This window comes from Trematosphaeria pertusa, assembly GCF_010094035.1.
Source record: "Trematosphaeria pertusa strain CBS 122368 unplaced genomic scaffold BU26scaffold_5, whole genome shotgun sequence".
Lineage (NCBI taxonomy): Eukaryota > Fungi > Ascomycota > Dothideomycetes > Pleosporales > Trematosphaeriaceae > Trematosphaeria > Trematosphaeria pertusa.
The window spans coordinates 2,011,654-2,035,436 of NW_022987216.1; the positions used below are offsets into that span (position 1 = coordinate 2,011,654).

General features: G+C 54.0%; 11 protein-coding genes across 11 annotated transcripts; 9 read left to right on the forward strand and 2 right to left on the reverse strand.

Moving 5' to 3' along the window:
- Positions 1-384: 384 nt before the first annotated feature.
- Positions 385-1,491, reverse strand: BU26DRAFT_454514 (3-alpha--hydroxysteroid dehydrogenase). Its single transcript, XM_033824864.1, has 2 exons — positions 700-1,491; positions 385-644 (listed from the first exon to the last, which is right to left on the reverse strand). Exons 1-2 carry the CDS (start codon positions 1,254-1,256, stop codon positions 452-454), a joined length of 750 nt encoding a protein of 249 aa, XP_033686282.1. The 5' UTR covers positions 1,257-1,491; the 3' UTR covers positions 385-451.
- An 86-nt stretch (positions 1,492-1,577) lies between these two features.
- On the forward strand, positions 1,578-3,898 carry BU26DRAFT_279737 (DUF1446-domain-containing protein). Its single transcript, XM_033821497.1, has 3 exons — positions 1,578-2,432; positions 2,487-2,710; positions 2,759-3,898. Exons 1-3 carry the CDS (start codon positions 1,766-1,768, stop codon positions 3,806-3,808), a joined length of 1,941 nt encoding a protein of 646 aa, XP_033686283.1. The 5' UTR covers positions 1,578-1,765; the 3' UTR covers positions 3,809-3,898.
- A 510-nt stretch (positions 3,899-4,408) lies between these two features.
- BU26DRAFT_279739 (uncharacterized protein) lies at positions 4,409-6,792 on the forward strand. The gene is made up of 3 exons (XM_033821498.1): positions 4,409-5,379; positions 5,426-5,773; positions 5,827-6,792. The coding sequence occupies exons 1-3, from the start codon at positions 4,601-4,603 to the stop codon at positions 6,674-6,676; spliced, it is 1,977 nt and encodes a 658-aa protein (XP_033686284.1). The 5' UTR covers positions 4,409-4,600; the 3' UTR covers positions 6,677-6,792.
- A 1,695-nt stretch (positions 6,793-8,487) lies between these two features.
- Positions 8,488-9,057, forward strand: BU26DRAFT_563225 (uncharacterized protein; the record flags this gene model as incomplete). Its single annotated transcript, XM_033833133.1, has 1 exon — positions 8,488-9,057. One exon carries the CDS (start codon positions 8,488-8,490, stop codon positions 9,055-9,057), a length of 570 nt encoding a protein of 189 aa, XP_033686285.1.
- A 517-nt stretch (positions 9,058-9,574) lies between these two features.
- BU26DRAFT_503817 (uncharacterized protein) lies at positions 9,575-10,209 on the forward strand (the record flags this gene model as incomplete). Its single annotated transcript, XM_033826715.1, has 2 exons — positions 9,575-9,950; positions 10,001-10,209. The coding sequence occupies 2 exons, from the start codon at positions 9,575-9,577 to the stop codon at positions 10,207-10,209; spliced, it is 585 nt and encodes a 194-aa protein (XP_033686286.1).
- Positions 10,210-12,234: 2,025 nt separating this feature from the next.
- On the forward strand, positions 12,235-14,126 carry BU26DRAFT_549812 (uncharacterized protein). Its single transcript, XM_033832017.1, has 3 exons — positions 12,235-12,602; positions 12,652-13,111; positions 13,167-14,126. The coding sequence occupies exons 1-3, from the start codon at positions 12,542-12,544 to the stop codon at positions 13,687-13,689; spliced, it is 1,044 nt and encodes a 347-aa protein (XP_033686287.1). The 5' UTR covers positions 12,235-12,541; the 3' UTR covers positions 13,690-14,126.
- Positions 14,127-14,267: 141 nt separating this feature from the next.
- On the forward strand, positions 14,268-17,025 carry BU26DRAFT_279785 (HET-domain-containing protein). Its single transcript, XM_033821499.1, has one exon. It carries the CDS (start codon positions 14,505-14,507, stop codon positions 16,719-16,721), a length of 2,217 nt encoding a protein of 738 aa, XP_033686288.1. The 5' UTR covers positions 14,268-14,504; the 3' UTR covers positions 16,722-17,025.
- Positions 17,026-17,329: 304 nt separating this feature from the next.
- Positions 17,330-19,498, forward strand: BU26DRAFT_563228 (uncharacterized protein; the record flags this gene model as incomplete). Its single annotated transcript, XM_033833134.1, has 3 exons — positions 17,330-17,802; positions 17,851-19,137; positions 19,186-19,498. The coding sequence occupies 3 exons, from the start codon at positions 17,330-17,332 to the stop codon at positions 19,496-19,498; spliced, it is 2,073 nt and encodes a 690-aa protein (XP_033686289.1).
- A 313-nt stretch (positions 19,499-19,811) lies between these two features.
- BU26DRAFT_563229 (uncharacterized protein) lies at positions 19,812-20,350 on the forward strand (the record flags this gene model as incomplete). Its single annotated transcript, XM_033833135.1, has 2 exons — positions 19,812-20,097; positions 20,160-20,350. 2 exons carry the CDS (start codon positions 19,812-19,814, stop codon positions 20,348-20,350), a joined length of 477 nt encoding a protein of 158 aa, XP_033686290.1.
- A 611-nt stretch (positions 20,351-20,961) lies between these two features.
- BU26DRAFT_279801 (uncharacterized protein) lies at positions 20,962-22,850 on the forward strand. The gene has a single exon (XM_033821500.1). It carries the CDS (start codon positions 21,180-21,182, stop codon positions 22,725-22,727), a length of 1,548 nt encoding a protein of 515 aa, XP_033686291.1. The 5' UTR covers positions 20,962-21,179; the 3' UTR covers positions 22,728-22,850.
- BU26DRAFT_563231 (uncharacterized protein) lies at positions 22,802-23,390 on the reverse strand (the record flags this gene model as incomplete). The annotated part of the gene is made up of 2 exons (XM_033833136.1): positions 22,802-22,984; positions 23,040-23,390. The coding sequence occupies 2 exons, from the start codon at positions 23,388-23,390 to the stop codon at positions 22,802-22,804; spliced, it is 534 nt and encodes a 177-aa protein (XP_033686292.1).
- Between the last annotated feature and the right edge of the window lie 393 nt (positions 23,391-23,783).

Consider the following 23,783-nt stretch of genomic DNA (forward strand, 5'->3'; position numbering starts at 1 on the left):
GTCAACACCACTGAAGATATACTATAGCTGGGGAGTGAATGGCTTGAGTTGTTCCGGCCCGAGGTTGCTGAGACAGACGGGATGGAAGACAGGGGGTGGAGTATGGTAGGCGTGTGCGGCCGAAGGTATGTCTGGCTATTCGGTGGGTCGGTACGGAAACTGATGAGATGCCGTGAAATCCTGTTCAGATAAGTCGTCATATCGGATCGGAGGTGGAAGTAGTTCAAGAGGCCGAATGCGTCCTACCGTTCTTCCGGTGGGTGTCATAAGCGGGCCGCTGTTAGCGCGCGTGATGGCAGTGATGAAAGCATGCGATTGATGGCGTTCTAGATGATTTCCTGCCTCTTCAAGTAAATGGTATCAAATAGAACAGGAATTAGGAAAGCCAGTTGATAGATGGGCGTGCAAGTGAGATGCACATTAACATTCATTCTAGGGTGATTATGGGCTGCTAGCAGAACCACCCGCCATCAATGGGCATGGCTACGCCGGTTATGAAGGAAGACGCATCCGAGATCAAGAACTCGAGGAGCGGCGGTACTTCCTTCTGATCGGCGGCTCTGTTCAGGGCGAGGAAATCATAGTTCATCTTAGTTCCTCGGATTTCGGCGGACTTCCTCAACATCGGAGTATCAATGGGGCCACTGCAGTGATTGTAAGTAAACGGAGGCAAAGGGCCGTGGGTCGTTTAAGACTTACGGGCAGAAGCAGTTGACCCGAATATTCCTCTCTCCCAGCTCCTTTGCGGCGGCTCTCGTCATTCCCACGACGGCGTGCTTGGATGCCACATATGCGATGCTCTTCTTCGAGCCGATCAAACCCAGGATACTGGCAGCATTCACAATAGCGCCACCGTTGTTGAAGTGAGGCACCTGAGCCCGCAGGCAGTTCAGAAGCCCCTTCGTATTGACACCAAAGATGAAGTCCCAGTCCGCGTCGTCGATCTCTTCAACGCCCGCGATGTTGTTTTGCTTTCCGATGACTCCAGCCAGATTGGCTGCGCCGTCAAGCTTCCCAAATTTCTCCACTGTCTTCGCGATCCAATCCTCCACGGATTTCCGGTTGCTAACATCTACCACCGTGGCCATCACTTGGGCACCAGACCGCTGTAGCTCTGCCTCGAGATCCTTCAAAGGCTGCTCTTGGATGTCGGCTAGGGAGAGCTTCGCGCCCTTGCTAGCGAAGAGGCGGGCAGTTTCGAGGCCCATGCCGGAGGCGGCGCCTGTGATGACGATGACCTTGTCCTTGATCGACATGATGGGGGAATACGCGATTGGAAGGCAGTAATGGAAGCTCAATTGACTGGAAAAGGACGACTGAGTATGAATTACAAAAGGAGTCCCGTCCCTACTTTTATTTTCAGGGATCTATGCATGACCGGCCACGAGAACCGTTCACCATGCCCGCCATCGAACATTCCGAACAGCGCCTTCGGCATCGGAAAGACTGCCGAGACTCCGAGCCATGGACGGTGGTTGAGGGGCAGAGGGCTGAAGAGGTGAGGAAGAGCTTTCCCGGACTCACATCGGGGGTTTATAGCCCCGCCTTCCTGATCGGATCGGAGTCTTGGCAGTGAACTGCACCTCTCGCGACGCAACGGAAGACCATCATCCTTCACACCTCCGACTGCTGCGCGGCTCCTCTCGCGCCTCGCACCAATCTGCCTCCAATGGCTACTTCGACCGACATGGGCGTCCCCGTCGCCTTAAAGCCGCCGCCGCCGTGAAGGAACACGCCATATCTACAACCACCCTCATCGCCCAGTATGTCCTTCCTCTCGAACGTAGCCGCCAAAGTCGTCAATGGCCATACCAATGGCACCACCGACGATAACACGAGCTCCAATGGGGTCAAGCGCCCCGTCCGCATCGCAGGAGCGTCCGGTGGCTTCTCCGACCGACAGCGCGCCATCAGCTCCCTCGCGAAGCTCGACGTAGATGCAATTGTCGGCGATTGGCTGTCGGAATGCACGATGACGCTGCATGGCGCGCAGAAGATTGACAATGAGAAGCTGCGCGTCGAGGGCAAGCTCCTGGAGGAGCCAGCGGGCCTGTTCGATCCCACCTTCCTCGAGAACCTTGCGCCCGCGCTGCCCGACATCGCCCGAAAGGGAATCAAGGTCGCCGTCAATGCCGGGGCATGTGATACACAACTTCTCACACGCGTGGTGCAGGAGGAGGTGGAAAGGCAGGGCCTAGATTTGAAGGTGGCATACGTGGAGGGAGACGAGGTGACGGATACAGTCAACAGACTCATCAAGCAGGGAGAGAAATTCCCCAGCCTAATGACGGGCGAGAACCTTGAGGATTGGGGCTACACCCCGATATACTCCCAGTGCTATCTAGGGGGCGCTGGCATCGCGCAGGCACTGGACCACGGCGCCGATATCGTCATCTGTGGGCGTGTCGCGGATGCCGCTCCTTCGGTCGGAGGTGGGTATATCGCGGACAGAGAAAGAGAGCGCATAAATGCTAACAGGGCTGCAGTGGGAATGTGGTGGCATGGCTGGAACCGCGACAAGGACTTCGACCAGATCGCTGGTAGTCTGATCTGCGGCCATCTTATCGAATGCGCGGCCTACGTTACCGGCGGATACTTCTCCGGCTTCAAGCGGCTCATGGAGGGATGCCACAACCTTGGCTTTCCGATCGCGTCTCTGTACCCCGACGGCAGCTGTGCCATCGAGAAGGAGCCCGACACTGGAGGGGAGGTGAGTGATGCTGATTCGAGGGCTGGGCTTTAGAGCTGACACAGGCAGGTCTCGATCGGAACCGTCGCCTCGCAACTGCTCTACGAGATTCAAGGCCCGCTATACTACGGTTCAGATGTGACGGCATTGTTGGAGGGCATCGCCATGTGGGAAGAGGGCAAGGACCGCGTTCGCGTGGCCGGCGTCAGAGGTCTCGCACCGCCAACTACTACAAAAGTCGGCATGACAGCATTTGGCGGCTATCAGGCTGAGTTCCACGTGTACATCTGCGGTCTTGACCTTGAGGCCAAGGCGGAGTGGGTTGAGAGGCAGGTCCGCTACTCCGCCGGCAATGCCGTAAAGGAGCTCTCATGCTTCAAGTTCAGCTTGAACGGCTACTGCCCCGACAACCCCAGGAACCAGGATGTGGCGACGTGCGATCTGAGAATCTTCGTGCAAACCAAGAACAAGACGCTGGTCGATAAGTCCACGCTCGACGTTCCCGGTTTCAACCGCTGGTGCATGGACAATGGCCTACAGGGCTGCCCTGGCTGGACGCTGGGCAATGACCAGCGACAGTCCGAGGGAAAGGTCTACTATGAGTACTATGTCTCACTGCTCCCCCAGTCCGAGGTCCAGCACCGCGTCGTCTTGCCTTGGCTCGACGGGAAGACAATCGACGTTCGACCGTGTGCAGAGATGAAAGAGTACCCTCGCGACCAGCCGAGCTACGAGACTAAAGACCCAGCTGACTTGAAGATCTTCGGACCCACGACGCGAGGCCCTATGGGCTGGGTCGTCGGGTGTCGATCTGGCGACAAGGCTTCTGACGCGAACGTCGGCTTTTACGTGCGCCACGACGATGAGTGGGACTGGCTCCGGTCACTTCTCACCATTGGCAAGATCAAGTTGATGCTCGACGAGGAGTATAAGGGCGGCAAGATTGAGCGCTTTGAGATTCCTGGTATTAGAGCTGTGCATTTCTTGCTGAGAGACCACCTGGATCGCGGCTTCAACTCCACGAGCACCTACGACACCCTAGGCAAGAATGTCGGCGAATACCTGCGAGCGAAATGGGTTGACATTCCGAATAAGTTTCTCGCAAGAGGGCGATTCTAAGTGTTTTGAAGGATACATCCTCACTATATCTTCACAATATCTTCCCCATGATCCCTGAATCAATGCCTAACTTCACCTCAATACCTTCGCATGTCCTGCTTCTTAAACCCCGCTTGTTCCCTTTTCGAACGCCTAAGCATGCAGTCCGTTCTCCATTCTCCACCATCGCTTAACCTTTTCCACCCAAGATCCGGGGCCCCGCCTCACCACACCACTAGCGCTGTCGATCCGGCACCACGCTAAGGGACGTTCCTGCCGGGCCACTTCTTTTCTAGACGTCCAGCCCGGACTGCCTCTTGATCATCCGATAAAGCAATCCAGGTTGCATAACTCAGAGGCACTGTACTTATGACGAGCTCCACCGCAGAAACGGAATTCTCGGCTCGAAGGAGGCGCCGCGCCTCCATGGCATGTCTCAATTGCCGCAAGAGTCGTATCAGAGTAACTCTCGCTTACTCATTCTCGCGCATAGGAAGTATCTCACAATTCATAGTGCAAGATTGAGCCTGGAGAAGATGCATGCACGCAATGCCGGCTGTCTGGAGTTACTTGCGCTTTCGATTCTAGGGATGGGCGGAAGAAGTACGCATCCCTCTCTCCATTCTACCTATATCCTAGGCTTACCTAAACTGTCGATGCAGCCGTGCCAACTCTAAAGCTGTGGCGAATGAGCTCAGCAGGCGAATCCAGCATCTTGAAAACCTCCTCAGGCAGAACGGGCAGGGGCATGCACTTCCGGAACCCGATGGCGGTGTGGAGACCGCGCAGGACCAGTTCGAGTTACCGCTCCCGATGGAAACGGACGACGAGTCGCAACCTACTCCAGTGTATGACGATGAGCCTCCGCCTTATGTCGATGCGGGACGACAAGTGCCCGCGTCCTCCCGGATGGACGAGGCGACCTCCCAGAGCAAAGCTATCCTTGGCAAGCTTATTCCGCGACCGGTGAAATTCGATATGGCGTCTGGACGCGTAAGGTTCTTTGGACCAACGACAAGTATGCACATCCTTTCACGCTCGACCTCGGATCCATCTAAAATATCCGAGAGCTTTTGGCCTATATCCACGCTCGTCCGGGATCTGAGCCCCGAAACGCACGACTATCTCATCGACTTGTTCTTCGACTGCCACAACTCCGCCCTCCACGTCGTCCATAAGTGGGCGTTTCTCGACGACCTCAAGAGCGGCGGCACGCAGTTCTACTCCAACTTCCTCCACATGACCATGCTCGCGGAGGGCTACCGATACGCCGACAGGAGCCGACCGGATATTAAAAGACTGGCGACTCCTGCGTCGCACCCGGACTCGTCGTGCTTCCATATGAAGGCCAAGAAGATGGCGGAGCTTGAGCTGATAAAGCCCGGTGGCATCCCGTCGATCCAAGCTTTCTTCTTGCTGGGGGATTTGGAGGTTGCTGCTGGGAGGGATGATACGGGGTGGATGTTTGCGGGGATGGCGTTTAGGCTGCTGTTTGATGTGGGGTTGCATGTTGACCCGAGTGAGCTGAGGTTGACAGAGCGTGAGGTGCAGATTCGGCATATGGTGCTCTGGGCCTGCATCATGAATGACGTGTATGTCTTCCACTCCCCTGTCTGCCATTCCCTAACAAGTGTACAGATATTGGGCGCTGTACCTCGGGCGTCCAACTATGCTCAAACCGTCTGACATTGCACCCGCATGTTTGAGGAAGGACTTCGACCGCCTCATCGAGAGTCAGACCCGCACGTATGCTTACGAAAAGACGATCGAAACCCGCATCTATGAAGCCTTGCTCCAGCTCATGGATCTCTTGGAGCCGCTTTGTGAAACTCGCGACTTAAGGAAGAACCTCAATCCCTCGGATGCTTACTTAAAGATTGCGACACTAGATCGTAAGCTGAATAATTGGTACGCCGAGCTGCCGGCGCGCTTGTGTTGGACGGAAGAGAATGTTCGGACGGCGCCTTCGTCTTTCTATCTTCTACAGTAGGTTTCGCTCAAGATCCCGTATACGACAGTGCAGGGCTAACGACTGAAAGTACGCAATACCACACTGCCCTCATCCTCCTCCATCGCAGCTTCCCTACGCAACCTCAGTTTCAGCAGTCAAACACCGCGCGCCACTCCGGCTCCACGCATTTCAGCACTCTCTCCCGCGACGTCTGCGTCACCAACGCCGTCCAGGTCGCCGAAATTATGACCGCTTACAAGCGCCGATACGCACTCCAGCGCATCTTCGTAACCGGCTTGCAGCACGTCGGTACGGCTGCAACAGCCCTCATGGCTGAGATCAGCTTGCTGCAGGGAGATCGGGTTGGCGGCGAGAGAGCTAGGCTGCTGGAGTATTTAAAAGGATTGGGCGAGTGTATGAAGGAGATGAGCGAGACATATCAGCCCGCTGTGCTGATGGGCAGCGTGGTCGCACACTTTATCCGCGACTCGGGCGATGCCGCACGCGCCGATACTGGCACACAGCACACTACGGCCGAGCAGCTCACCGATCCCTCGCTGTCCAAGCAATCCCTCACCCTCATACCCTCCTCCGCGCACGCCACCAGAGCATCCACACTCGCCCCTCCAGAGCTCTCGTCATCCTTCCATACCCGCGGAACAGCCACGCCTACCTTCGGCCTCCAACACGCTTCGAGCTCCTCGCTATTCGACTCTCGTGGTGGGTTGCCGTTCTTGCCGAGTAGCTGGTTTGATGAAATGAACTGGGAAGAGGATAATGAGTTTTTGAACTTGATGGGATTGAAGGATTTGCAGGGGCTGGGTGGTGGTGCTGGGGGCGGTCTTATGGAGGGCTTTGAGATGGTGGATGCGAATGAGGGATCAAGCACGGGGAGAGGCCCGGATGGAGCGCCGGACGTGGATTTGTACGATGGGTAGGTGTGGCTGTAAAGGGGTGCGGAGAAGAACGGCGTATGAGTGGGTACTACTGTGCTGGCTAGTCAGGTATCATTTTGAAGTTGATACGAGTAATCCAAAAGCTGACTTACTCTCGCTACATCTCGCCTGTTTTTCGACAATGGGCAACAGCGTGTGTATACGAACGTTGTGGTGTCGACTCTCGCGATGCAAACACCCTATATTTCTTCGACCCCCTCCTTCCCCATCCATCCTTCACTTCTCCAACGCGACGTTCATCTTCCTAACTACCATCGTCACGCTCTAGAAGCACACGAGGATGGCGACAGGAGCAAGTACGAGACCGAGACCAAAGTCCATACGTTTCAGGGGAAGCGCGTCGTCATCCTAATCACGAACGCGCGCAAGCGCTCAACTTCGCCTGCGGGAAAATTGACGAGATGATAAATCTCGGCTACGGTTCTCCGCTTTGGCGATGTCGGGAGCTTGCATTTTCGGTTGCACCTTTGGTATTGATGTGCAGTGTGCGGAGGTGAGGGGGTCTCGAAGGACGTGGCTAGGGACCCCAATGGCTGGTATATTTGCCGTATGGGTCAGGCCAAACGGCATTCTTGGATCAGTGCGTAAGTGGCATGCTCGGTCATATGGTGGTTACACTAATACTCACTCCAATCGGCCCTGGATCGCTCGCTCGCGAATGGCCGCTGTGCGCGATTCTGGCGCCTAACGCTCACTCGTCCGCGTTCAATGTGATCGAGGGGGACTGCCGTGGACGCATTTCAGAGGAGCGTCCATTAAGCACCTGATGACATGACATTGACGTTAAAGCACCTCCGTACAGCCGGAGCAAGCAAGGGGTTTCTTATCCAGAGTGTTGCTTACGTAGCCTCGCTCGGGAAGAGGAGCGCGAAGACGTAGTTCTGCTCATCCATACTCCTCTCGCTATCGACTGTTCGTTATTCTTAGCTCTGCGATCCCGTTAGCGGAAAGGCGTCGCTGTAGCGCCTTGTTCGTACATCATGGAGCAACCGACCAATCACGACTATTCGCCCATTGTACCTGCGAATTGCCTAAACAGGCAGCACAAAGTACCAATCGGCAGGTTCCGAACCTAGGAACATAGTGTTCCTTCTCGGACCACTAGGAGTTCGGTCCCATGGGAGGGGTACAGCGTTTATCCGGGCGCAGTCGTCACCCTCATCTACGTCTATTCGGTAGCCATCCGAGGATCATCCACGCCGGAGGTAGCACGTAGAGCGTGCAGAATTGGCACGATTCCCTTTGCAGTCTTGAGTAGAGACAATCGCGACCCGTCCACGTAAGCTCGTCACGATCGCATTACGACGCCTCAATTACCACGACCAGGTTCATGCCAAGAAACTCCCCGGATTTTGGATGCTGATCGATGAGAAGGCGTGTGCGACCGGCGTACGTTTTCCTAGACTAGCAAGGAGCGCTGTCGCGTGCATATACAACCCCGCACGGGAAAAGCTTAACGGAAAGCTTGAGCGAACCTGATGGCACATTGGTACCCAGTGTTTCAATCATCGCGATGTTGTCGATTGGTTGACACCACATTGACGATACTATCCAACCCTCAAGGACGCCGTACGATGATGCCAATTATCCATACTCACGAACACGAGGCGGCCTTTGGGAGAGAAAGTATCGACGTAACAGCAAGTGTAAGAGCATCGCGAGCATGAAGACGAGCGGGTATAAAGCTAGAGCAGCTCTGCTACCGTTCTCTCGACACCACACCGGCTCAACAACTCCTTACTACTCCCACCAAACACTGCAAGACCATTCTTCTGCCTACCACTCTTACCATCATGAAGTGGTTCACCTACGTCCTGCTCTTTACCGGCGCCCTCGCGGCTGCTGTCCCCATTGCGGAGGACACCCCGAAGGGACCGCCTGGACACCACGACCCGAAGCCTCCCAAGGGTCCCGATCACGGGCCTCCACCGCCGCCACCACCACCACCTCATGGCCCTCCGGCCATCCGTGATGAGGACAAGAAGAAACCGCATCCGAAGCCGGAGCCGCCAAAGGGCCATCCACCCCCTCCTCCTCCACATGGACCTCCAGCTGCCCGTGACGGCGATGATGATGACAAGAAAAAACCCCACCACCCGAAGCCTCCGAAGGAGCATCGGCCACCTCCCCCTCCCAAGGGTCCCCCGACTGCTCGCGACGAAGACGACGAAGACAAGAAGAAGCCTCACCATGATCCGAAGCCGCCTAAGGAGCATGGGCCGCCACCGCCCCCTCCTCATGGCCCTCCAGCCATCCGCGATGAGGACAAGAAGAAGCCTCATCCTGAGCCTCCCAAGGGCCCGAAGCCTCCCAAGGGGCCAAAGCCGCCTAAGGGTCAGCCTCCTTCAGAGGACGAGGAGTAAGCACTGGAGTGGGCGACTTTGCACCGCTTCTACTTGCCGAGTAAGTCTCTCGAATCAGCTTGCGCGGAGTTGCAACGTTAACTCGTCCATAGAAAAGGTGGCGGCACGAACAGGGGCGTTCAGACTTTCTTGGGCATGGAGATATGGTGGGAAGTGTGTTGTCAAAAATCTCTCTTATATTCGCTCATTTAGCTTAAAAGAAATCAGAAATCAGGTTCCGGAACTAAATAACCTTCCTTGTTGACTCTGCTACCATGATATTTCTGCATATGTGATAACCAATTGAAGCATCCGTGTCATGCAGCTTGATTCACAAGTACGGTGGCAGGTGGTCGACTAAGTGAATTTTCGCGACCATATATCCATTTCTTTCACAAGTGGCAAATATATGAAGTCCGCAATGGGGACCCATCATCAATATAGAAACATCTTGGAATACAATTACAGCTATTGGTATTGACAACTTACACTACCAATACCCTCCCGTGGATGATTTTCTCGCCAGAAATTCACTACCATGGCTATCGACCCCAACGAGCTCATCGCGCAAACCTACCATATCAACATCAAGGTCGCCAAAAACGAACTCGGCGAAAAAGAGAACTTCGCCATTATCTACGCAGAAGATACAACCAAATCCCCAACAGCTTACCACAAAGACCTTCTCACACGATGGCACGAGTTCACGAACAAACACTGGATGATGGGCCGCCACGGTCATCACTACTGGAATCTCGCACTAGAGCCGCCGAGCAATATCTACATGGAGTGGGAGTACAAAGACAAAGTGAAAAAGATCCAGCAACAGGCGAAGAAAATGGGTGGAAGGGTGCCCGGGGATAAAGAAGCGTATAACATGGCGCAGTTGTTGAGCTGGGCGGAGATAGCTATTTGTGAGTACGGTGCGTCCTTGAAGGGAACGGTCGAAGCTGATGTAGGCTAGCTCGAGCGCGGCAGGAGCATTCAGATGCGAAGGAGTTCCATGTCTGCTCGACGAAAATTGGAGACGGGTATGAAGCCACGCTGCATAAAGGCGGGGAGGAGCAGATCATCGTTGCGAAGGGTATGGGTGGTAATCATCGCGATGCGATATGGGGTATTAGAGGGAAGTTGCATGATGAGGGGCTTAGACGAGCAGGAAGATGTGCATAGCGGGGCGAGGCTTCCGCGATTCTCTATTTTGATATGGTTCTCTGGGAGGACGCCCATTGGATTTTATGGGTAGCGTGCATCTTGCCATTGCTGATGCGAAACTAAATGGATATGGAACGCAATTCCGTCCAATTTCCTGCGACTAGGAGCCTAGCTTCACAAAAAAGAAACCCAGATGCGTCCAAAATATGCGAGATTCCTGTTTATGTTCGCGGCGTGGTGATTACATATCCGGTTGCTCATTCCATAAATTTTCTTAGGATCTTCCCACTTAGATATTTCTCCCCGCTCTTGCTCCGGTACAACGTATGTCTCAATATTGAATCATGTACTTGAGTTCGCATAAGGTCCAACGAAAGGCACTGTCATTTACATACGCAAGGTGTGCCAGCTTTGGCTATTCTCTTCCATTATAAGTGAAGAATGAACTTCGGCATTGAATCTAACCCTGGGGTTTTCGCGCTGGTGAACATAACTACTTAGCAATTCGTGGCCTTCACACATTAAGGTTTGCGTTCTTCACATGTTCCCGGCGTATAAGATCCCAGTTCTCCAACTCTGCAGGCTTGTCAAAGACACCAATTCCTACTTCCCATTTCGAAGATACCTCGGCTTTCGAAGACACCTAACATTAGCTCCCACCCACTATGGGCATATTTACACGTATCGTACACTCGTTCAATCCCTCAATCAGAACGGACACAAATACATACCACATTATCGTCAAAGTGCACAGCGCCGGCCGAGCAACGAGCTTTCCCATCAAACATCCAACACCCGGTCTCCCAGCCGCCACCACCCGGGAAAACCTTAGCACTCTTGAAGCAAGCGCCAAAGAGGCTACCTGTAAGTCCCACTTTCACTCTCCGGATGCTCCTCTGTCCATCCGCTTACACTTGCAACAGTAGGAATGTTCCCCGAATGGCCATCAGAGACCGACTTCCGGGTCCGTTCCAGGCCTTCTAAGGACGGGAAGTATGAAGCGGTCTTGTATGTACAGGGGAATAGGGCTATTCGAGACGGGGAGGGAGACTGTCATACAACGGCGCTCTCCGATCTTTGTGTAAATGTATCACAGCGAGGGCGAGAGAGGATTCTGCGGTCGAAACCTGTGGATGGATAGTAAGGGAGTCTTTCCGTAGGGCGGATATAACTACATATCTATATCTATACATATATATATATGTGTGTGTGTGTGGTGTTCTAGCTGTGCTCACTGTTTAGGTAGCTGTGATCGGGATTAGTAAAAGCTGGACTTTGTTTGAGAGAGTTCGTCCCTACGTTCTGAAATTGAGCCTGGGAGTACGAAAGGTCCCAGGCCAAGCGCTGCCGCCATTCGATGCAGCAGTGAATGGCGTGTGTAGCTTATAGCACGATAATACTTTCTAGAATGGAGTCCCGCTGAAGCCGACAGGTTGGAGAATGGAGATTTGTATTCGAGAGGAAGAGATGGCTCCGTGACTTTTCAGAGTAGGAAACATAATAAGTCCAAGCGGAAGAGATGATTATACAAACCTAGGAAATGTAAGACGGGGCAGTGCGGCATGGCTCTGTGGGATTGCCCTTCCATCCTGCTTGAACCTTCTACTCCCGATCACCAGTGCAGATACTTTAGGCCCTCGATCTACACATAGGAATAACAGCCCGAGAACCAGAGCGTAACAAGTATCGCGCGCGACGACGTCGTGCCCACAGAACATATCACGTGACCTTTTTTGCTTTCCCTGGTGTCGTCCATTTTAACTCAGCCATGCCGCCAGAACATACCTGGATACTGGCAAAATCGACAAAGCGCCTGAAGACCTCTCAAATCGCAATTTAACCCCGCCCATCGTCCCTCAAGCCCCATCGGAACTTCCCCGCTTGGCGCATCGCAGCTGAAAGCCCCCCCTCACAACCATCCAATCGCCCCCCTCCATAAGCGAAAAACACCAAAATATCTCGTCAAATCTATGGTTACACGAGCATCGCCACTGCACCAGATCGCTGGGCATAATCCCGGGCACTGGTTCTTCCGCTGCACGACACGTCCTCTTCTGCAGCCTTTTCGATAGGCCTGGGCCTATGCGGGCTTCGCGCGTGCGTGGTTTTGGACGAGTTTCAGCCTTTTCGTGGCAGTGTTGCGGTGGGCGGTGAATTGTGTGGTGAGGGATGAGGAAGGCGCTTGCGGGCGGAGGCTTGGGGGCGGGTTTTATAGAGGAGAGTGCCTCGCGCGGTATTGTGGCCTCCATTTTCGTCTTTTGATTGTCGGCCTGGGCAACAACCAGGGTTTATTCAGCGGGGACACGATCATCTGCTTTCAGCACGTAGGAGTGCATAGAAGAGCTTCCAGATGCCAGCGCCAGGATCCACGCTTAAGCCGCGATGGCCAGCAGTGCCATATCCGATGAATAGTACATAGCCTTGTCTTATCTTCTCGCGCTTCACTGACTTGCTTTCTAGATGGCACACAGGCGAGAACAACATCCAAGCCGCCCGATATCCCGAACGCTGTTCGAGAGACACCGTCCATCATACCAACACCAATCTATACGTCTGTCGAAGTCAAGCCCGCCGACCAGATACCACGGACATCAAGCCATGCTCCGGTTCCCAGCTTCCCTGCAGCCGCTCCAATGGCGGCAACGCTATTACAAGGCTATTGTACCGAACCCGCATACACTATAATCGATGGACCAACAGCGGTGTGGATTCCGGTGGTAGGGTGCATATCTTCGAAGGCGGATTGTTGTCCGACGCCAACTGCTGGCGGAGGAGCTGCGGCAATGACGACGGGCACAGGTGGAGATCCTGCTCGGGATAACGGAGCGCAGTTCCCGATATCTTTCCTGCCGAGCCAGGGAACGTTGACCGGATGCCCAAAGGATTATCATACCGTTGGTGGAACGGCGTGCTGTCCTTCGTAAGTGCTCCGAAGGCTTCAGAAATAGGTTGGAAGCGATGCTGATATATCGCAGATCATACTGGCTATGGAGTACCTCGCTGGGAGGCCAGGTACCATGCTATTCGTCCCTCTCTGCGAAGCTCACCCCTCCACCCATCCCGGACACGCTCGTCAACGGCGGCAGCGAGCGCAAGACGGGGTCTCTCTTCACCACCACCCCTACCTCCGTTCACGCTTCCGCGCTCACCATGTCCCAAAAACCAACACTGGCCATCGTCAACATCGCATTCTCTATGCAGTACCCTATGGTGCCTCCACCAGAGCCGGCATTGGCGAAAAAGGCGAAGATCGGTATCGGAGTCGGAGTTTCGGGTGCGGGAATACTTTTGGTGGCGCTGCTCTGGTTTTTGATCAGGAAGTTCTTCGCACATCGCAAAACGAAGGGTGATCTGAGGCAGATGCAGGAGACGAGCGTGTCGCATCGGTTTAGAAGCGATGTGGATACGAGCCGCGTCGCACATGAGCCTGCTGGAGTCGCGAGGACGTTCGGCGGCAAGAAGTATGCCAGTGTAGCGGCTAGAGGTGTCAACTTTTAATGGGTGGGCTTTCGGGATTCCCTTGATGAGGGTAAATAAGATTGTGGAATGTCCTTGCTGGAAGAAAGAATCGGGATCCTGCTAGCCAGAGGGCCGGTATCTGATTGGCACCCAAGCCAAAAAGAAAGTTTATCCATCGCACATGGGTCGAAAACACTGCGCAATGGCTTCGCGAGAGCCGCTCCTTCGTTTGTAGCGAGGAATATGGTAGAAAGACTGGCCTGGATTGTTTGCGGTTAGACTCATTCCAAGCTAAAGCCTTGATGTCCTATATCTTGATTAATCGATGTTGCTGAACGAGTGTAGTGGTGGGAGCAGGCCTATCCGGCAGCTAGGAGGAATATGATGTACTTATTGGCAAAGTCTAACCGGCGATTTATCGAGAGGGTGGGGTGGTTGAGCCACTGGGCACGACTTTTGCTGGTGCGATAGGGCTCTGAAAGTGCGAGGATGATGAGAGAAAAGTGGAGGGGTTTGGGGAGGCTCGGTTGCACCTTCCGCATCGGGAACGCCTGAGCCACCAGACCCGATTCATATGATCGCCATCCTTACATGCCACTCACTTTTCAACGTGAGCCATCTCATCACCCTCTTCACACTGGAGCACAACGCCTGCAACAACCCCCAACCTATCACATCTCTTTATCGCGTGGTATCGAGGCTGCGCAAGCGATGTTTTTGTTGCTCAGCCGCAGGTCTAGGCCTGCGCCCAGTCGCGGGTCCATGCACGCGTCAAGCTGCCCCTGACTTTCAGCTCAAGAAACCGCCCTCCCGGTCATAGATGGAATCTTGCAACGCAGACAATCCCCTCCAACATGGAGTCAATGATTAAACACGTCTATGAGCCACTTCAAGCTCCCCGCGACATCCGTATCCTCAACCTCTTACCCTCGGAACGCTTCGACGATCCGGTATTGGTCAGCCTAGAGGTCTGCAAGGAGCTTCCTGAGCCTTTGAAACTACTTGAAGCGCTCAATAAGGAGTATTCGAAAGCGAAGTCGAGGTACGAAAAGGCGCGGAAGGCCTGGCATGAGGCAAAAGCAGGATATGCTTCTGATTGCAGAGCGCTCGGACCTTTCCAAGCCATCTTGCAGACGGGCGATTCGTATTCTGCGGCAAGAGAGCACTACAGAGATGCGTCCTCTGATATGAAGCGTCTTGAAGCAGAGCATCGGAAGCAGGACTGGGAAAAGTATCGACAGGAGAAGGAAACGCACGAACGCAATTCCAACGCGAGCTACGAGGCGATCTCTTACGCCTGGGGCGATGACACCAACACCGTTCCACTTATGGTCATTCAAAAATTCTGGAGGTCTACTCTACAGATCCGGCCCAATGTCATGGATATGCTGCGGTACCTTCGTCGGCCGATGGATACCCGAATGTTGTGGGTCGATGCGCTATGCATAAATCAAAGCGATATTGCAGAGAAAGAGCAGCAAGTTCGAATAATGGACCAAGTCTACCGGAAAGCTGAGCGGGTCTTGATCTGGATCGGAACCGAAGTGGGCGAGAAGGGCGCGGTGGAGTTGCTATTCAAAACCCTTTCTGCTCCAAGTTACGACTACATACTGCATTCACTTCGCTACGCGTATAAAGAGCTCCTCGCTTCTCCCCAGCCTATTAAAGAGACTATATCTGGTTGGTTGCAGGGGGTACTGGACCGCCCTTGGTTTCAGCGGCGATGGATTATCCAGGAGGTTGCACTTGGCCACGAACCATACCTACTTTGCGGGACCCATTCCGTTATATTCTCGAGATTTGTAACCCGCATGACGGAGTTACTTGACGAAGAAATCATTACGCTCGGTCTCGGTCCGGCCCAAGAGCGCCAGCAGAGCGCAGTCTACCGACTTCAAAACATTCAAGGGCAGCGAAGCGATTCATATCCCAACTTCTGCCAGCCCACGATGCTTGAACTACTTGTCAAATACTATGCAGCCGAGTGCTCGGATGATCGCGATCGTCTCTTCGCACTCAACAGCCTGAGCTCGGATCCAGTCCCGGTGAACTATTCCAAGTCGGCTGAACAAGTTTACTACGATTACGCGAAGGCCGAAGTAACAGTCCGGCCCGGTCTTCTCCTTAGCTGTGGCGCTTCCTTCGCAGCCACCTCAGATGCCCTTCCAACGTGGGTGCCTGACTGGCGGTCGTCGCCCAAATTTCGACCCGTTTCCTTCATGATTGATTCGGCCAGGGATGATTCTAACACAACAACTCCACCTACCATTGAATCCGGCATTCTAAAAATCGAAGCACATGAGCGCGCGAAAGTTGGCCAGGTCGTAAATGGAGACCTTAACGACTTTTCGTCACATGAGGGCGATTTAGCAAAAGTGCTCCAAGTCTGGTATGACTACTTTCATCAGCACTGCGCTCAGTCTTCATCGTCAGTTCGACAAGATGGCGATGTGATATTTGTGGGCGCAGTCACCGCGGGCCACGTACGTCTCGGCCAGGGGAGATTTGTCCGTCTCGTCCCGGATTTCTTCAAGAACCCTCTCGCTCCCGCGACTGCAGCCCGGAGCAAGTTTATTCTGACCTATCTCAGTCAATTGACTGACTGCCAGCTGACCTTTGGAGGCAAGGACGTGACTTCTATCCGGGACGATCGCGTTCTCTTCGACTATACACCTTGTTCAGAGGATGAGATGGTTCCCTCCCACAACGATCCTGACCTGTCCACCAATTTTCATCAGGTAGCTGCGCAGCTGGTTCCTGGGCGGCGGTGCTTCTTCACCGAAGCAGGGGAATTTGGAATGGGCCCTGCGAGCATGCGGGTGGGAGATATCATCGTCACCTTTCCAGGAAGTCGGACACCCATCGTGCTTCGGTCTTGCACTCCGCAGAAGGCATTTTGCTCTCAAACTCAGCACTCACAAGACTGCATTTCACCATTGCATGCGGCGGACGATTTGACAGCCCAGCAACGGGAAAGATTCACCGTCGTGGGCGACAGCTACATTCCGGATCTTATATGGAGCCAGCCGACTCCACCTACGGCAACCCTCCGAACATACAACATTATTTAAAGCAGACTTGCCAAGGTGGCCTTTAAAGACTATGTTTTTCGATGTTCGCTCGGCGGAGGCGATGGGCCTGCCCCTTGGCAACAGTCCGCACGGCTATTATCACCTTCCCAAATTGCATTTCATCTATACTACACTTCGAGAATGAGATGTACCAGGAACAGCCCAATAAAACCGCGACCGCATCTCGAATTCGGACTTCGTCAGGGCTTCCGGAACCACCATGCTGGGATCGATCGACACCAGGCTTACGACCGCCTCATCTAACCTACTTCTGCATGTTGCATTTCCCTGCACGAGTATACGACACAGTAAAGGGATATACTTTAATGAGTGCTAGCCCTACGTGCTAGGCTCATAAATGCCCACCTGAGGTTGCAGTCTCAACGTCGCACGATTTTGCCCGCGCCGATCATGCCCTCGTCGAGGAGGCTCCCCTTAATGCGATCTATAGGAGCAACGGAAGCACTTCCGACACCGAGATCAGGTCTTAATTCCCCACTTCGTACATTCTGGTTTTTTCTTTAATTTCGCAGGACGCCCTCCACAATGGACCCTTTCCTCTCCACGACCTGTGGCATCGTGCAACCACCCCGAAGGGTTCCTTGATCATGGCGCTCGCATCACTCCTCCGGCTATGCACGCTGACAGCGCTACTCGCTCGTCTTACCGCCGGAGCGATTACGGTCAATAGCACACTACTGATCCTCTCTCGCGACTCTAATGCGACTTCTGGTGTTTCGGTCTTGGAGGGCTACGGCATCCCCTACCAAGTCGTGGATCTCTCGCTTCCAGGAGGAGGATTCCCGCAGCTGAATTCAACCCCGGATGCTGGCAACTTCGGCGGCATTGTTGCAGTCAGCGCGCGGGCATATCAGAACGGAGATGACTGGGCGAAGGCTCTCACCGCGAAGCAATGGCAGGAGCTGTACAGCTACCAGGAGGCATTCGGCGTGAGGATGGTGCGTTTGAATGCTTGGCCAAGTGCAGAGTTCGGTGTGCAAAGTGCAGGTGGCCTAGTTACTGCTGACCAGCCTATCTCGATCTCGAACGCGAAGGATTTCTCGACCGCTAATATCGTTTTGTAAGCTTCCCTTGAAAGTGCAAGACCGGAGGCTAATTAAAGCTGCAGGAATGCTCAAATGAGCACCCAGGGCCTGACGAAATATCCCGCCAAAATCACCAACACTTCCGCCACAACGGAGATTGCTCAATTTGGCAGCGGCACATCGAAGACAACAGCTGCAGTCATCAACAAGTCCCCAACTGGACGCGAGCAGCAAGTATGGTTCACCAACTTCGATCCCAACCTGACATCGTCGATTCTCCTCTCCCACGCATGGATCCACTGGCTCACGCGCGGCCTCTATCTCGGCTTCCGCCGTGTTTACTTCAATACTCAGATAGACGACAACTTCCTGTTCACCGAGCTTTACCAGACCGGAAAGTCGTTCCGCATCCAAGCCGCCGATTATCAACAGCATGTCACCTGGATGAAGGAAGTCAACTCCAAGCTTCCTCCTGGTTCCTCGTATGTTATAGAGCTCGGACACAACGGGAATGGGGATATCGAAGAGGCTGTGGAGCACGACTATGACAATGACCCCGCCCTTTGCGATCCGCAGGAAGGCGTGGAGTATGCTGACCAGATCGATGGTCCTCCAGACTACATGAAGCCGATCGGCACGGGGACAGATCTGTGGAATAAAAAGTTCAAGAAGTGGCAGTGGACGCTTGATTGTATGGAGCTGGATCCGCTGCATGTTTGGATGGCGGACAAGACGAACATGCATTCGTATTATCACGTCTCCCATACTTTCACGCACGAAGACGAGACGAACGCAACATACGCAGACGTCGTCAAAGAGATTCAATGGAATCAAGAATGGTTCAAGCGCGTGGGCTTCACCGATGCGGAGTCCTCGCCTTACTTCTCGCCCAGCGGTCTGATTCCGCCTGGAATCACTGGTCTGCATAACGGCGACGCGATCCGCGCCTGGCTCGAAAACAACATCACGTACGCTGTGGGCGACAACTCGCGCCCCATCCTCATGAATGTCCCAAGCCGCAAGTCCGACTACCACCCCATCATCACGAACGTAAAGGAGAACGGATATGCTGGCGCGTACATCGTCGGCCGCTACGGCTCGTCTATCTACTACAACTGCGATTTGCCTGCTTGCGTCAACGCTGAATGGAAGGCCATTGCGGCCGGGACAGGCGACTTCAGCGCGCAGATCGAGTATGAGAAGAACACGAATACGAAGTACCTCCTCGCTCTTCGGTGGGATCCGTATATGTTCCATCAGGCGAATATGAGGGTTAGCGACACCACTGCGTTCACGCTGATGGGGAAGAACAAGAAATGGAGCTTGTTGATGGCGTGGACTGAGGCAGTGATCTATGAGTTTACGAGGCTGTACGTAGCCCTTTCTCCAGCTTGATCGCTCATGCTAATTCCCTGCAGGACTGAATGGCCCGTCATCACGCTGAAGCACGACGACATCGCCCGAGCAGTCATCGCCCGTAAGAACCGCGATGAATGCCTCCCGAACCTGACATACCAGGTCTCGGACGATAGGAAGTCGATCACTGGAGTCACCGTCAACGCGAAGAACGCGAGGTGTGGAACGGCTATTCCGGTCACCTTTCCCAGCAATGTGCAGAGTGCTGCGAGCGCGACGAAGGAGCAGGTCGGCAAAGATCCGGTGACGCTATGGGTGACTCTTGGTGGAAGCGCGAAGACGTATAGTTTGGGAAGCGCACTGAAGATACGCTAAGAAGTGTAAATATTGGAGAAAAGTACATCTTGATAGACTTCAAGGTCTAGATCAATTGCTGTTATGGTGTTGCATGAGCACGCTTGCCATAGCACTGACATGGGCGCTCCTTCCTTTCCACTGTACTAGCCTTGACCCCACATTCGCCTTGCTCACTCGTTCACTCGTTCTTCTTCTCTCCTCTCCGCCTCCACTTTCGTCTTTTCAGATTCCGCCGCCTATCTACGTGCTGCGTCTTCGTCCGAACCTTGCTTTTTGTTCGTCGTCAGCGACTCTCTTTCGAGGGCCCCTTTTGCGAGACCAGCGTGTCACCATGTCCAGCAAGATGCAGATCGATGCAGGCGGCAATTACCTTTCCCACAGCGCTTTCAACAACACCACACAGTTCAACAACGCCATGAACGACGCCACCACCAACAACACCAAGCGCGAGAAGCAGCAAAACGGCCAGCGAGCCCCAGCCGGCAAGAACAACCCAAAGAAGCGCAAGCAGGGAAAGCAAGCCCGTGGATTCCTACCCTTCTCAAAGCACGAGATGCGCGAGCTTCGAGACGCAGCGCGAGAGCGCGAGCGTGTGGCCATTGCTAATGGCGCCAAAGGTACGCATACCCATTCCCCCCTCTTTCCACATCCACTCTATCCCAGTCCTAACTGCACGTAGCGCCGCCGCCGGGCGCCGGACCGAACTGGGCGAAGAACCGTGATAACACGCTGGCAAAGTACGCGAAGCGGGCGAAGCGAAGGCATAAGAAGCACGAGAAGAGGATGAGGGATATGGCGGCGGGCAAGGTACCGGAACATGACTCATATGTGCCGGACTATGAGGGCGAGGGGAAGGAGAGGAGCGCGTGAAGAGGGAGGATGATGGATTCAAGCAAGTATGAGATGGATTGAGGCAGTGTATCGTCGTGGTGGAATCGATGGGCGGCGAAACTCCTCGGGGTGTGGATTATCATCGGTTGAGAAAAAAGCACCACGGCAGAAAGAGATAGAGGAGGGCTCAGCGGATGCAATATCTTCTATGTATAACGAAAGGCTCCTCCGGGCCTGTTTCTTCACAATCTGCCACGCTCTCGCGGTACATGATCTATCTGATGGATATTGCATGAACCCTGCGTTCAATGGGCCCAAAACTTGGGGACTCCTCTCTCCATAGAGGACAACAGCGACATCTCCTTGCATTATCGCTGATCCCATCCCATAAACCCCATGCATGAGAAATCTGCTAAGAAAATAGATGGGCCCCACACGTAGGAAAGAGCCTCCAAGTCAGCATCAGGGTCAAGTCGTGCGAGAACCAGGCAGCATCGAAGTGGGTCCGCGGGCGCGCCAGGCAGAAGCTCGAGAAGGCGGTTGTTTGCGGCCAGTCAGGCGGTGCGAGTAGATGGGGCTCGTCATAAAATGCGTCGAGGGAGGTCACTGACCCAATCTGAAGATAGTAGCTTTTGCGGAACGAACAGCCCTGGAGAAGAGGGAAGCTGGCGCCTGAGCCTTTCCTCTTCTGGCTAGCGCACTTGGGGTGTCACAACCCCCGGTTTGTTTTCCAACCCCACAGCGCGTCCATTCTGCTCCCAACACGCACCGTTATCTGCTTCGCAAGAGTTTTTCACGCATCTGAAGGTTATTTGAGTTCAATTATCGAGCTTGCTAGCTAAAGTATTTCGACTGAGACGGAGACACCATGGCCGCCTTGGATGGGCTCCCCAACGAGCTCGTTGACACCATTGCCACAAACCTTGCATTCGAAGACATCAACAACCTTTCCTTGACGTGCAAGTCATTGCGCGCAGCTACAATTCCAGGCATTTTCCGCGCCATCAACATGACCTGGGACTACCGCGCTCGTACGACTCCCAAGCTCGCCAGCTTGCTCCGGACTCTCCTCGAAAGACCCGACTTTATTCGGCACGTGAAGAGCATTAGCCTCTACTACAGAGGGTTCGATTTTCTTTTAGAGGATTGGGAGGTGGAGGATGAGCTTCCTCCGTATACGCCCGCTCTCGACTCGGACGACAAGAAGCTGTTCGAGGAAGCTATCAACGCGTCACGATTCGCTAGACCTGAGGATTGGAAGCAGGCAATCTTCGGCCAACGATCTTTAAAGGCTGTTGTGGCACTGCTGCTCTTCGTTTGTACCAATCTTGATACGCTCGCCCTGGATATCGACTTCCTACGGTCCAATACATTCCTTCAAGAAGTCCTCCGACACGGTTCCCCCACCAGCCAGCTCTGCAAGGCCCAACGACTGCCTTTCCAGAAGCTAAAACGTATTAGCGTAGGCTGCGAGTCGGGCCCAGAGACCGTTTACGCACAGACGTTGTTGCCACGCGACTCATTCCTGCTGCTGTTCTATCTACCGCAAGTGCACGTACTGGATTTATCGCTGCTACCGAATCATCCAATCACTAGCTGGCTCGAGGAGACCGGTGTCCCCTTTTTCTGGCCGCTTCCAGTGGAACCTGTCGCGACCAATCTCACGGCTTTGCGATTAATTCGCACAACGGCTGCCCCTCACAAGATTGATTCCCTGCTCAAGAGCACGCCCAACCTTACGACGCTGGAGTACGACTACTTAAGCCCGTCGTCCCAGGCACCCCTCGACTTAGTTTCACTACGTTCTGCTCTAGACCACGTCTACCTTACCCTCGAGCATCTGGTCATCGACTACGAGATCTTTGTTGATGAGGAGGCACGAGACCCAGAATACCTTGCAACGGTTTGCAGAGGCTCCATAGGCTCTCTCTGCGACTTTACGTCTCTCATCACCCTAGAAATCTGTCTGCCCGTACTCTTCGGCCAGGTCCGTCCAGCGAACGCTCCGTCCCTGGCCCAAGTGCTCCCTCCAAATATCTCGGCCTTTACGCTCACACTCATAGACGATTTATTCGATCACGACGCCTTTGCGCATTGGACAAATCTAGCGCTTCTAGATTTTATTAAGGCATATTTGAGTGGCGAGACTATAGATGGAGCACATATGAACTATATGGTCGATGAAGAGGAGGTCACGTGGAGGAGGTCCGCGGCCCCTGGTTGGGAAGCAGCGACGCCAAAGCTACAGAAGTTTACATTCGACATCCGTCAACGATCAGGGCGTTACTATGACGACTGGACCTGGAGGAACCCGGAAAATGGTCTGATAAAAGCGTGCGAATTGCAAGGCTTGCAGTGCATTCTTCTAAACGAGGACGAGGACAAACTACGGCGTCCACGAGGCCTTGTCTTCTAGAGCACAGACTCGTTACCCGAGCCCCGCAACCTGATATCCCATGTGCGGCCAAGCAATCGATCCTCATGTTCCACCTAGTCACTCAACTTCTTCCACAGCCACATGAAGTACATCCGATCAGTCGGTGGATCCGGCCCTCCCAAGTATGGCCATATCGGCGCCTCCTCCCCCACAGCGGGCAGACTCGTAGCTTCATAATACGGGTTCAGGTTACCAGTCCAAATAAACGCAAGCCCGGGGCCCGGATCATATCCATCCTATATCACCATTAGCATCCTGTCTTACCTCTGATTCGGCGCCGGCGTGGCTTACCAAGGAATACCAGTAACCGCCCTTCTGCATCGTGCTATTGCACTTTAACGCATAGCCGCCCGGGACCGTAGTCGGATCGGCGAAGTTGCACTGTCTGGCGCTAGAGCTGAAAGTCTCGCTGACCTGGGGGTCGCCGAGCGTGAAGACGCCACATTTGGTGAGATCGGTGACGAGACTGCCGGAGTCGGCGATGCAGCCGGAGATGTCGGAGGTGTCTGCTTTTGCAATGTTCTTTCCGCTCAGCACGAGGATGTTACCGGAGCCGCTGAAGTCATTGTCGTATTGGCGCTTGACGACGCTGGCAGCTGTGCTGCCGAGGACGAGGAAGGGGATGAGGCTGGGGATGTGCATTCTGGCTACTGACAGGATTGGAAGACTGGTTATGATGCGGTACAGAACAGAGGGACAGCTTCTTATATGTTGTTTTCGGTCCCTTCAGAACAGGAACGAGCTAGGATGGTATAGTCCCATGATACGATGCAATTTCATGATTTCGTTGGTATCGGCGAGGCTGCTGTGAGACGACGACCATCAAACTCCCCGAAGATGATTTGCAAGATCTCGCAGATGCCGTGGAAGGATCGGATCCTTCACATCTCGCTACTATAACTTGAGGCTTAGACGATGCAATTCTCATCCAGTAATGGCAGGTGACTTGCCAGGGCTGCGCGGGGTACCTTACAATCCCTAGGCTAAATGATGGAGCTCGTATTCGCGGCGTACACCAGCCTTGAGCAGCATTCC

Bases quoted from the DNA above. Each gene is read 5' to 3' on its own strand.
- BU26DRAFT_454514 (XM_033824864.1), bottom strand. From the start codon at position 1,256: ATGTCGATCAAGGACAAGGTCATCGTCATCACAGGCGCCGCCTCCGGC. The intron at 645-699 runs GTAAGTCTTAAA...CAATCACTGCAG, and splicing joins CGGGTCAACTGCTTCTGCCC to TGGCCCCATTGATACTCCGA.
- BU26DRAFT_549812 (XM_033832017.1), top strand. From the start codon at position 12,542: ATGCCAGCGCCAGGATCCACGCTTAAGCCGCGATGGCCAGCAGTGCCA. The intron at 12,603-12,651 runs GTACATAGCCTT...CTTGCTTTCTAG, and splicing joins AGTGCCATATCCGATGAATA to ATGGCACACAGGCGAGAACA. The intron at 13,112-13,166 runs GTAAGTGCTCCG...GATATATCGCAG, and splicing joins GGAACGGCGTGCTGTCCTTC to ATCATACTGGCTATGGAGTA.
- BU26DRAFT_279739 (XM_033821498.1), top strand. From the start codon at position 4,601: ATGGAAACGGACGACGAGTCGCAACCTACTCCAGTGTATGACGATGAG. The intron at 5,380-5,425 runs GTATGTCTTCCA...ACAAGTGTACAG, and splicing joins GCCTGCATCATGAATGACGT to ATATTGGGCGCTGTACCTCG. The intron at 5,774-5,826 runs GTAGGTTTCGCT...AACGACTGAAAG, and splicing joins TCGTCTTTCTATCTTCTACA to TACGCAATACCACACTGCCC.
- BU26DRAFT_279737 (XM_033821497.1), top strand. From the start codon at position 1,766: ATGTCCTTCCTCTCGAACGTAGCCGCCAAAGTCGTCAATGGCCATACC. The intron at 2,433-2,486 runs GTGGGTATATCG...ACAGGGCTGCAG, and splicing joins TGCCGCTCCTTCGGTCGGAG to TGGGAATGTGGTGGCATGGC. The intron at 2,711-2,758 runs GTGAGTGATGCT...TGACACAGGCAG, and splicing joins AGCCCGACACTGGAGGGGAG to GTCTCGATCGGAACCGTCGC.
- BU26DRAFT_279801 (XM_033821500.1), top strand. From the start codon at position 21,180: ATGGCCGCCTTGGATGGGCTCCCCAACGAGCTCGTTGACACCATTGCC.
- BU26DRAFT_279785 (XM_033821499.1), top strand. From the start codon at position 14,505: ATGGAGTCAATGATTAAACACGTCTATGAGCCACTTCAAGCTCCCCGC.